The sequence below is a fragment of the Biomphalaria glabrata genome, chromosome 16 (assembly GCF_947242115.1).
Source record: "Biomphalaria glabrata chromosome 16, xgBioGlab47.1, whole genome shotgun sequence".
Classification (NCBI taxonomy): domain Eukaryota; kingdom Metazoa; phylum Mollusca; class Gastropoda; family Planorbidae; genus Biomphalaria; species Biomphalaria glabrata.
In genome coordinates this window covers 14,945,582-14,958,728 of record NC_074726.1, presented here as the reverse complement: position 1 = coordinate 14,958,728, position 13,147 = coordinate 14,945,582, and the positions used below count along the sequence as shown (strand labels likewise).

At 36.0% G+C, this 13,147-nt stretch overlaps 3 protein-coding genes across 30 annotated transcripts in view; 2 read left to right on the top strand and 1 right to left on the bottom strand.

Moving 5' to 3' along the window:
* Positions 1-13,147, top strand: part of LOC106078342 (titin-like) — a 533,611-nt gene that overhangs the window by 394,069 nt on the left and 126,395 nt on the right. The gene's annotated exons all lie outside the window — the stretch shown is intronic.
* Positions 1,994-13,147, top strand: part of LOC106073217 (titin homolog) — a 35,327-nt gene continuing 24,173 nt past the window's right edge. Inside the window, exon 1 of the mRNA XM_056014756.1 lies at positions 1,994-2,126. The gene's annotated coding sequence lies outside the window, so the exon portion shown is untranslated. The remainder of the gene's footprint in view (positions 2,127-13,147) is intronic.
* Positions 4,327-8,592, bottom strand: LOC129923493 (uncharacterized). The gene is made up of 4 exons (XM_056014754.1): positions 8,288-8,592; positions 7,680-7,795; positions 7,198-7,321; positions 4,327-7,091 (listed from the first exon to the last, which is right to left on the bottom strand). Exons 1-4 carry the CDS (start codon positions 8,453-8,455, stop codon positions 4,839-4,841), a joined length of 2,661 nt encoding a protein of 886 aa, XP_055870729.1. The 5' UTR covers positions 8,456-8,592; the 3' UTR covers positions 4,327-4,838.

Sequence of the window (13,147 nt, the reverse complement as noted above, 5' to 3'; positions counted from 1 at the left end):
ACCAGTTCAGTCCCCCAGGGGGATACTTGGATTTCCCCTGTCATGTTCGTGACATGTTCAAATCTAACGCCAGTGTCCACATTAACTGGAATTCATCCGTAGTATTAAGATCCACAGGCGACCCTGGTCGGAGATGTCCGAGTCTTCCAATGTTACATGTCGGAGATATCCGAGTTTTCAAAAGTTACAAGTTTGTATGCCCCGCGCATGGTCAGCTTTACTTTTGTTTTTGACATCAAAGATTATTCGTTGGCGTTGGGGCGCCACTGGTGACTGACACGTCACTTTTTTGTCAGTCTGATATAAGCCTTTGTGGTTGTTGATAAGCTGGCACGATTAACCTTAATCATTTTAACCGTCCACCTAAATTCTTCAACTATATTTCAAATGATCAGATGATCTAAAAGCTGATATTTTGGGGCTAATAGATACCGAGGGTATCATGTGGCCACCGTAACGACCAACTGACATTTTCAAAAGTAATTTCAGGTACCTACTAGAGTTGCGTCCATAAAATTCCGAACTATGACCCTGGATTTGATTTACTGCTCGGCCACCGCGTTTCACATTCTTTATAGTGGAACACACACACACACACTAAAGCAAAATATTTGTTAAAAATTTACTTTTTTAAGAAACCAAGCTTATCTAAGGAAGAACTTATCATCTCAATATTGTGAGATTTGTTTCACTTTTCTGATATCAAACACAATTGATTTTTTTTTAAAGTTCCCCTTTTAGACGTTGTGATCTATAGGGGCAATTATTTACCACTATTTAATTAGCGAATTGGTTAACTTTTTGATTGACTAAGGTTTTGCTTTGAACAATGAAAAATTGTGCAATGGGACAATGGGAGTTATTATAACCTTTGTCCAGAAAAAAAACAGCAACTAATAAACAAATAACATTTCCCAATAGATTGGTAAGATTGTGTTTTTTCATAGAATGTCCCTGCTACCCCCCCCCCCCCCCTTTACACCCGCTTATCAAAAGTTTTATCGTTACGCCGAGTATGTCAAGACTTGGTCACTTAACCAGGTGAAAGTTCAAACAAGAGTTTATCTTAGTAAATGCCAGTGAGGCCCAAACTACGGGCCACGGGTAATATCCGGTCCCTCGAAACTCCTGGCCGCAGCCCAAAATGAATTCACAAACTCGGTTCCGGTAACCAGTGCATCTGAAATATTATAATAAATATTAAATTTAGCAGAGAAACCAAACGTGTCTAGTTTTCACTGATGAAGATTGTATGACCAGGACAATGCCCATGCTATTGTACGTTTTTGCTCCACAAATTGATGCCAAATATGGAATCCGTGAACTTATAAGAAGTTAAAAGCCTCTTCATTCTTCTTTGTTCTAACAGATGCCTTCTACTTCAATGGAACTAGGTCAATCTAACCTAACAACAAAGAACACATTCCAGACAAGAGGAACTTGCATCATGGGATATTGATTCCTTCACTGTGGCTGATTAAAAACTGGACCTTTCAAAAAAAAAAAAATTCGGGGGAGCGGAGGGGGAGATAAATGCCTGGAGAGAATAAGGAGGAGGGGAGGAGGACGCTTGGACCAAACTTGAACATTTTCTTTGTGGTCCAGATCCTCTGTTCTCACAGCTCCCCACCACGCGGCCACATCCAAACCCGTACCCCCCCCCCCGCCCCTCCTTTTCTCTCTCCTCTACGGCCGCTGATTATGCCCCCCCCCCTTTTTTCTCCAAACTACCCCCCCCCCCCCCACTAAATGGCTTATCGTTACGCCGTGTCGAGATTTGGTCCGCCTCCCCCACCTCCCCCATTCTTTCCTTCCACGCTCGCGCACACAGACAAATACACACTTTGGTCAGCTGTGGTCAACGGCCCAAGCTTCGTGTGTGCTGTGTAGTAGCACCAATAGGAGAAGTATCACTTCCTCCCTGCATGTCACGCCCCGTCCATCTAACACCTCAGTGGCGTGAGTTACGAACCCAAGTGTTTCTGTGTCCCGTCACAATCACTGGATATTTAGGAACTTCGATTGCAGACAGTTGTAACGTTACCGGAGTATCTTCCCCTTGTTACTGTATCTTGGATTAATTAGAAGATACTAGAATCTTTTTTAGCTGCAAAATCACAGAACAAGTAAGTTCGTCAACTTATCGCTAAATTAAAGTAGACTTTTTTTGCTATTATTGTAGCCGAAACTATTATTTGGCTTTAGGGGCTTGTATATTATTATTTAAAAAGAAAATCGATTATTGATTATAGTAATGTAGTTCTCAATTATTGATGTACAGAACTTATCTATTAACCTACATTTAGATTTTAGAAGGTAACTAAAATAGTACTAATAATATAACATAATAATATAACAAGGGTTAGAATTACCGTTAGAACATTTAGGTTAGATTTATGTATCATTGATTTCTTTACTTAGTACTTTTGTTGTGTATTGGAGTATTGGAACTTTAAAATTAAATAACTTGTTTTAAAGTATCAATTAAAAGATTAATTAATGTCAATAGGCTTTCTTTTGCATTGAATAGAGATTCAGTTTCTAACATAGATCTAAGTCACGACGTGAAGTAGTGTTTATTTCAAAAGTGTTGGCATTGAGCTGTCTTGATTTGATCCAGATACATCTATGACAATATGATGTTAGTAAGTCACTGCCTCACTGAGCAGCCATACATTTGACTGTAGCTTATCTTGTTCTAGATTAGAGGCCAACCTTTATCGGCCTGAGGATCTTATTCCATTCTGACACATGTATCACTCTCCGCGTCTCTGTAACTATCATTGAATACAAAGGAATTGAACCACAGCGCTTTTAATATTCTCTGTAGTCAGGAATTTCTAGGGCTGGAAATGGTCAGTGGGTCAAATTTAGTACATCACAGTTCAAGTTGTAGAATATATTTCTTCTAGAACTACAGAGCCTGCAACATAAATCGTAGCTGAATATCAATCATAGATTTATGGCGGACCCTATTCCCAACCAGTTGTGAATAGGCTTCAACCCTATTCCCAACCGGATGGATGGGTCAAATAAGGTCAAAACCCTATTCACAGTCAACAGGGTCAAATTAGGTCAAAACCTTATTCCCAGTCGACTGTGTTTAGGTCAAATCCTATAGTTAAATGTTTTTTTTTTTTTTAAGTGATTGATTTAAAAGAAGATAATAGAATAGGTTTGATATTGATAAATCTTTACAATTTATTAAACTTAGATTAATTTTTCCCTAATGTAATTAAAGGAACAATGTATACTTTATAGGTTATTTTATTATATAATTGTTAGGTCATAGTGTTGTTAAATCTTTGAGCTGAATATTTGTAATAGCTATAAAATATATTAATTCACTGTTTTTGTTTTCATTTCATTCTTGGTCACATTATCTCCAATTAAATATATTTTTTGACTTGGCTTTGACTTTAAGCACTCAATTCAACATATTTTTTATAGGCCTATATACTGCTTCTTGATATGTTTGACATGTGTTTTCAATGTTTTCTCTCCCATCTTCATTATAAAGTTTAGTGCACTGAGGATGGCTATAATAAAAAAGAGGAGGTATCAAAACAAGGCAGAGAAAAAAATATAATTGGGGTGAGGGTGGGTTTAAAGTTTGTTGCAAAGCAATAACATGTGTAGCTGTGAGGAGAAATGTAACCATATGTGTAAACACATAGTAAAATGCTAGGTATATTGTAAAGCTGAGAGTTTTTTCATTTATGTTGATTCTATTCAATGTAGGGTGGGGATATCAAACTTTATTGTTCTCACTAAGGTGAAATAAGGGAGGCAGGTGGGTAGGATATACCTACACAGGATGTTATAATCTAAGGCCAAGTTGTGGCGGAAGTAGTGGATATCTTTGAAAGATAGTACCACAATAAGAATCAATGGATCATGTTCTATACCTATGATCATTGTCCAACCAATCTTAGCACCATTTCAATAAATAAATATTTCTCTCTCATTTGATGTCAGTAATATACTTGTATGATTTCTAGGTTTGAAATATTATAAAATAGAAAACATACACATTACTTTGTTAATTTACATTTTTCTATGTCATTTATGTTGTTTTTTTTATATCAATAAATTATAATGCTTAAAATTTTCTCTTACAGCCCCTCCACCCACCACAAAAAAAAGACATGTTCAGTTATAGTAACCATCCCACAAGAAAAAAGGGTTGATATCATCATCTGTGGTTAAGCCTAATAATAGTAACATTCTGTAATGATGTAGAGAATTTAAGACACTTAAAAAGTGCATCCCTTAATTCTCCTACATGAATAGCACAACACAATCAACAAAGACTTTTTTTGTTTTTTTGGTCATATGTATGACATAATTTATTAAAGCAAGTAATAGAAGAAATTTTATGTTCGACTATCACTGCTAGAAATATATAACATATAATAATACATAACATTTTCAGTCAGTATATAAGTATACATGTAAACAATGTAATATGCATCAAAATGAATTGATAAATAAAACTGGTAAAATAATAGAAAAAATATCTACAAAATTACATTTAATTGTTACAGCTAAAAATATATTACACATATACTCAGCTAAACAATATCAAAGTCAATATTTAATATATAAACTTATGTAAGCAATTTAATATGTGTTTGATAAAAAAAGTGCATTATAACAAATATATGGTGAGTAAATAGCACATTATTGAATGGTAGTATTACTGATACAATAGTACATTTATATATTAAAGGTAGAATTATGTTACACTTTTAATGCTCAAGATAGGTCTTATGAAGTGAAAGTTAAATTAACAAATAGACTTAAATGTTAATATGTATTAAAACACTTCTAACATTTTAATTGCAAAATTTACAAATAAATGAATCTACAGAAATATTACTTGATAAACAGAACTCATGAAACCACCTATCACACACCATACAACCAATCCAGTTCATCAACTTCCCATCTATACAATTCTCTTTTGAAACCTCTTCCAGTCCACATTCAGCACATTCATCACCATTACGTTTGTTTTCTAAACATTCAACATGGTTATCAACAAAAACATTCACATCATTTGCACTGGAACATTTAACATTACCTACAACTTCTTTTTCAGTACTGCTAACAGTTTTAAGTTTTTTACTAACCGAGCTGTAAGGGAAACCTAGTCTTTTTTTCTTTGTGAAGTGTTGTTTATTATTAGGTCTTCCTTTAGTTTTTACTTTTTTCAACATTACATTACTAAATGTATCAGTTGTAACTTTAGATGAGTCAACAATATCACTACCAGACAGATTGTTTTCACTATTATGAACCACAAAGGGTTGAGCACGATTAATTGGAACAAACTCTTCACCAACACACTCACCATTCAAACTAACATTTGTTTCAGCCAAGGCCTGAGAAGTTGAGGCAATTGGAAGAAACTCTTCATCAACACACCCACCATTCAAACTAATATTTGTTTCAGCCAAGGCCTGAGAAGTTGAGGCAATTGGAAGAAACTCTGCATCAACACACCCACCATTCAAACTAATATTTGTTTCAGCCAAGGCCTCAGACACATTAGTAATAACAAATTCCTTATTGGCCCTGATATGATAAATAAATGTCTTTAACTGTTCAAGCTTTACTAAAAAATGTTGTTCCCCCATATTCTGATACAGACAGTTTAGTTCATTTGTCAGGTCCTTAACAATTTTAAATCGCCCTTCTGCTGTCTTTGCACTAATGGTTGGATAAATTACATTAGTTGAGATAGATGATATGTCCTCAAATTCTTCATCCCTAAATGATTTATTTTGGAAATGGCACCCATCAGGAAGAAAAACCATTTCTAAAGAAAGTTTATGTCTCAAAGAAAGAATATGTCTGCAAGGCAATAAAAATTTAGTGAAGAAAATACAATTGCAAGAATCCATGCTAACCACATATGAATTGGTATCATTAGAATTACAAGTATTAGAAATAGAAAAAAATGATGTGTCAGTATCATTTTGAACTATGTTGTAGTTACATCTTTTAAATAAAGAAATCTGATGGCCCACTAACTCTGCTCCAAATGGTGTTAATATATTCTTGTACAAAGTAAGCAAATGTGTGTCTGGTAGTGTAGAATAATGTTTAGTTATTTTGTGAATGTGGTGTTGTGCTGATTTTATTTTAGATAGATCTGAATCAAACAAAAGTAGCTTAGTTACACATACTGAGAGTGTTGTGTGGCTATCTAGGTGCTTTTTTATCCTTGAATGATAGGATTCTACATGATTTGTAGTTGTGATATGTAGAGATGCAACATCTGTATTTCTACATGCTGCCCACATGTCAGAAATTGACCACCAATTATTTTGAAAGTAGCTTTCAACACTGGGACATGCTGAAATGATGTCAACTTTTAACAACTCAAATGCTTCTTCACTCAATGTATAAGATTGTTCTTTAAATAGATCAAAAATTTTATTGGATAATTCCTTTGAGACATTTGTATTTAAATACTTTTTTACTGCTGTCATTGTGTGAAATGAACATAGGCGAATTAAAGATTGAGGAAAACATTGTTTGATAGCACCTATTTCACTAAAATCTTTATCTACAAAAAAAATTTGAGGCTCCACACACACATCATGTAATACACTCAAACATTCAGACAAAATTTCAACACTCTCATTCCTTACAAAAGCATGCAACACAGGTACACCATTACCATTGGCATCAATACACATAACATTCAACAATGGAAATAAATACTCATTGACTTTATAAGTGCAATCTATTATCAATATGGTTTTGTTGGCTTTAAGTGAACCTATCATTTCCTTGGTCATGTATGCCAAATACAAAAATTCATTTTCTGGTGTCACACCATACTTCACCATTCCACCACCAACCTTTATACTATTTAGAATTTTCTCTACTCCTTCACTGTCAGTGCAGGGGTCTTTCAGTTTTCTCCTGTAGTTTTCCACATCCTTTCCAAGAACACATTTGTTCTGTTTCTGCGAGATGATTTGTCGCAATTCTGACTGCGGTATTTTGGTGCCAACCATCAGATCCACGGTTTCATCAGGCTTTATTCTTCTATTTTCAGGATACACAAGTGCAGTCTGAAAATTATAAATTGTATATATATAGCTATTGGAAATTGATATTGACAGTTGAAAATTCATGAGAGATAATTGTTAGGAGTAAATATGCTTTTTAATAACTTACCAAATGATCTGTGGGGTGATTCTCATGTGACAATATTGCCTTTGTGATGACAAACTGGTAGCCAGTAACATCTGAATGCCTTATCACAGCACGTATCACTGCACCACAATCATGTTTCCATGACCTACAAAAAAAAATATAATAACAATATTATACATATTTATTTTTCATCACTCTACTTATTATTTTGATTTGAGAAAGGGGGGAGGGGTGTTTCAATAATACAATTGCACTGAATACTATTATAAAACTGGCTACTGTATCTTTAGTATCAACTATTGCATTGTAAATAAAAGTAAATTACCCCTTTCAGACTTTGGGATCTAATAAGGCAGATGTTGTATAGGGCATCTATTTCTATGGCCGATGGTTAACTAGGGTGGACAGCACTTCACTCAACACTTGGCCACTATACCCCAACTACACATCTTCTGTAATACCACAATATTTTTTCCATTGTTAAGAAATATTGAAATAAATACCTTTGATTTGGCCGGATGCCTTTACTCGATGTTGGTTTTGTGGCTCTCCCTTGTTTGCATACTAATTTTAGCCACTCATACTGTATGGATTCTTTTGCTGGATGTCCATTGATAAGCTAAAAAAATAATAAAATTTAGCACTTATAAATTGTGTGTAGGGAAAATTCATTCTCTTTTTTTAAGTGTAATTAAATTTAACAGCTGTAAACGGAAAAAAATATATAACATTCTAAACTTAACTTCTTTGTGTATAAAGAAATTAATAAAAGTTTCTTTTTAATAAATGGAGAAAGTTTAAAATAAATCTCTCTATATTTATTTCCAACTAGGACTACGTTATTTTCATTCAAAATTACAAGCTACTTTACATGTAATTATTATTTATTATTTTATCTATTATCTTATAATAATACAGAACAGACATTACTTTAAAAAAAGAAACAAAAACGTACTACACTAGTAACACTAACCAGCACAAAATAAAATAAATGAAAAGAAATAAAAAGCTAAGCTTAAATGAAATAAATAAGAATCTAACGATCTATTATAGTAGTATTACAGTCTATATTATACTATATTGAATTGTAAAAGTAAAATCAACAACATACCTTTTTAGAACCACTAGTAACAAACAAAACATGCTGTTCCTCTTCATGCTTCTTGATAAATTCCTTGAATTCAGTAAAATTTGTGAATGATTTTCCTTCCATGTTTTTTTTTAAATAAATGATAGTGAAAGTGACCAGAGGATAATTGATTACTATATAAAATGCCATGGTCACGTTTACGCTGGCCTTTTATATAGCAACACTTCCGGTCAACAGGGGGGATTGGCAGGAAGTCTATACTGGGGATAGACCGGAAGTCAACTGACTGTAAATAGGGTTTGACCTTATTTGACCCATCCATCCGGTTGGGAATAGGGTTGCAGCCTATTCCCAACTGGTTGGGGATAGGCACTTCGTAGATTTATTTGTCATTATTTTATATTTGGTTCAGTCTACTAGATTGTACACATCTGCCATAATCTTTCGTTTCTTTTCAATATTTACTTATAAATTTAGACACGCCACAATAAAAAGACCGGAAACGGACCACTAGACTTGGGGTATCACTACAATTCTTTGAACTGTATGGTATAATAAAAATAATAACACCTAAATGTGAAAAACAAAGTCTGACGCTTCATTTGAAGTTGTAGAAGTCAGAACATAATTTGAGAACACATGTAGAGTGACTTTATCTCACTTCAAGGGTTCACGTTGACGGCCAGTACAATACATTCTAATCTATCCGAGGTCACCTGAATGTCTTTACATTGAGTGCGTCTTATGAAAGCCGACAAGCAACCAACTTCACATGCTTGTCATTAAGTTTCCAAATAGTTTCCTGGGGGGTCAATTTAATTTTTGACCAGACAAAACATAAAGGTGATTGAAGAAAACAAATTCTTCAAAATGCAAAACATTTGTTCCGTAACTTCGGTCGACGTCAATATCTACAATTATTGAGAAAAGTAGAAAGAAAGAAATCCTGGGCCAACCAAACATTGTCTCCGAGGAACAGTGCAGTAGTTAACCTGGCAGCTTATCTGTGACCTACATATTTTGTCACATCTAATGTAGACAAATTGAAGATTAGGTTAAAAAGAATGTGTCCCGCACCCCCCCCCCCCCAATAAAAAAAACCCAACAGTTTTGTTTAGTAACTAAAGTATTTTGTTGACTTGTCCAATTGGTTTCAATCCAAATGAAAGTTTTTATAATGTCAGATATTATTGACGATTTCTGGCTTAAAATACGAATTTGAGAAAATTATTTTTTTCCCTCTGCTAACCGAGAGTTGCTAATTATAATCACACGTCTATAAATAAGAGAGATCGATTTTATAATCTTGTAGCAAGAGCAAGGCGCTGGGCAGTTCTAGTTGACAGACGACACAACAATCATTGTGTACATGGCGGCTTTCCCTGGAACGCGCAGTTTTTGATGAGAATTTGATGACACAAACGACTGAACGCTAAAAGAGGGGAAATATTATTTATTTGTGTGCGTCCATTACCAGAAACAACGAGCTGTTTGTCAGGTGGGTTCACACTCTTAAGAAAACTCCCCATTCTATTGTGTTCCTTCTCTGGTGTTATTAACGTCTCTTGGTAGGCCTGCAGTAAACGCGGTACTGTCAAGACTAATTAGAAAAGTAAAGACCTTAGAGACATTTGTATCGTCAACAAGAACTACACATTATTAGTAAGGTGGACTACTTGTAAAGATTAATGACACCCGACAACAGGATTTGAGAACCTATGCTACGGATAGCCTACGGTAGACGTCAACAAAATCTAGCCGTTTAGGAACCTATGACTAATACATTTGTTATATATACAGTTGACAATACAGCTGATGATTCATGCTTCCCACTAACCCCCTCTTACACACAGGCAAACACGTCCAATAACAATAATGAATGAGTGGAGGGGGTGAGGGTGGTATGTACTTAAGTCATTAGGACACACCTGTACTTGTAACAACACACGCACGGTTATTATGTGGTCAAAGTGCCCTCATTTAAGCTTGTCTCTACGACTCTACGTTGGTTGAGATGTGGGCCTATACTTTGTAAGAAAGATATTGATTACATGGAACGTGACCTTAGTTTGATTTCTAATTATCCTACCAGTAAGCTAACTGTTGTATTCTGAAGAGATAGAGACAATATCCACAAGAAATAGTTCTCTTTGTACCGTCTAAGTCTGTGTATACGATGAGTCATAGGACAAACAAAAACACACAAACCTGAGACCTTTCTTCGCTAGGGGTTGCGGATCGCACCGGATGACACCCACTCTATCAACGCCTCTGCATACATTTCAACATTAGTAACACCAATGGGGTGATAATTAAATTTCTTCAGAATTCAACTTTGACCTTGGCTTATTTAAAGAGATAACCTGTTCACAAGGACATTGTGTGTCCAGGAAGACGGCAAATAGTTTTCCTTACATTTGACCTTAGCGCGTTGGAAGGACTCACTGTGTTTTACTATAAAAAGAAAGTAAAATGCAACATTTCAGACCTTGTGGTCTATAGGGGAGATGATGTAAAGGTCATCTGTTTCTGTGGTACACGGTTAACGAGATTTGTCTTGTGTCCAGCACAACGACCAACTGCCTTTACTTTCCCCCCAACTAATATCAGGTACCCTATAGTACTATAACATCATCAAATACGATTTCGTTCTTAGGTATTCGAGTACAGAGACTTTCCATTCTACATTCGACGACCATCTACTCTGTCTCAGACGGTCGTTGACTTACAGCACCAGACTGCTGGCAGACAACTAAACCGCTGTAGGAGTAATAGACTTAAAATAACATGAATAACTTCTTTGATGAACAATAGCAAAAAGGAACTTTTATTAAAAAATAAACACATTGAACTTGAGATGTAATGAAATCAATGTAGTAGACTTAAGTTACAATATAAAATTGTATTTTTATTTTTTGTTAACAAAATCTCATTTCAAGAACATTGCTTTTCAGTCCAACGTTCTGCAGTCGTCTGTCCTAAGGCCGCTGACGACAATACCGTCTATCTTACGTCATTCAGAACAAATCGCCAACTTTCTTCCCACCGTCACCATAGAAACACACAAACACAATCCATAAAAGTCCCATATCACTTTTGCTATATATAATTAGGTTTGAAATTCCCATCTACTGGACAAATGATGTACACCAGTGATGTCCAAACTACGACCCGGCCTGCGGGCCATATCCGGTAGACTGAAACCCATGACGCTGCTATTTCCATTCAACTGGGTGCTGCTACCCGAGAGACTGAACAAGTTTGGCCACCACCCATGTCCCCCTTTGAGCATGCATTGAAAATACTTTGGAGAAAGTGCAGTGGAAGGAAACAGTGTGTGTGTGTGTTCGTTTATATCGGCCTTTCTGGCACATTTATTATCCCCTGTTCAGGTTCGATCACTCGGCCTGTCGCCACAACTCGACAGGAAGTGACGTTGTGTTATTTCGCGAGACGCCATTTGACCCCATTTGTTGACACGGTTTAATTATTAGTTTCGGGAAAAGGGAGAGCGGGTTGCCAAGCAGATAGTATGGCATTCCGCTAGGGCTTACGCAGATAAAAATATTGACATTGGAGCTTCTCTTTGTTTCTTTGTTAGGGAGGAGTGCAATGGTGTGTGTGTGGGGGGGATGATCCAGGGGGGCTCTGAGGCGATCTAAGAACGACTGAATAGACGGCTACACCAGAGCGTGGACACCGTGATCGGAAGCCATTGTATAGTCAAAATGGGGACGTGGGTCTAAATGTAGCCTAGGTTAGTTTATAGCTTGAGAGAGGATCAGTCCAATCAGGAACTACACCCTCACATACTTTGATGTTAGTATTAATTAGAGAAATAGTAAGGGAGGGGGCTTGTCAAAGAGATATTTATTTTTAATTGGAGCCCACTCCATACACCAATAGCATTCTATCGACGCCCCACGTCAATGGATTAGAATTGATAAGATGATAAATCTGAGAGAACTTGTTATGTCAGGGGTCAACCTCATCGCTCTAGTCCAGTGTTTCCCAAACTGTGTTCCGCGAAACCTGAATATGTGTTCCACGAACTATTGGAATAATTACTAACTAGTAGGTCACCACGTGAATTAATCTCTAGAAAAAATAAGCAAAGTGTTCCGCTAAATACTCAGAAAGTGCGAAGTGTTCCGTTAAGGAAAAGGTTTAGGAAACACTTGCACTAGTCAATAGACACAGAAAGATTTATTTCGTTTTGAGCCTAAACACAACCAACATCTTCTCTAGTTCACTAGTCTTGTTAGAACACAACCAACATCTTCTCTAGTTCACTAGTCTTGTTAGAACACAACCAACATCTTCTCTAGTTCACTAGTCTTGTTAGAACACAACCAACATCTTCTCTAGTTCACTAGTCTTGTTAGTACACAACCAACATCTTCTCTAGTTCACTAGTCTTGTTAGTACACAACCAACATCTTCTCTGGTTCACTAGTCTTGTTAGTACACAACCAGAATCTTCTCTGGTTCACTAGTCTTGTTAGAACACAACCAACACCATTTTTCTCTGGTTCACTAGTCTTGTTAGAACACAACCAACACCATTTTTCTCTGGTTCACTAGTCCTCTCCCATAATTTTTATTTTGTTCACTAGTCTTATCCCATCATTTTTCTCTGGTTCACTAGTCCTATCCCATCATTTTTCTCTGGTTCACTAGTCCTATCCCATCATTTTTCTCTGGTTCACTAGTCCTATCCCATCATTTTTCTCTGGTTCACTAGTCCTATCCCATCATTTTTCTCTGGTTCACTAGTTCTATCCCATCATTTCTCTCTGGTTCACTAGTCCTATCCCATCATTTTTCTCTGGTTCCCTAGTCCTATCCCATCATTTTTCTCTGGTTCCCTAGTCCTATCCC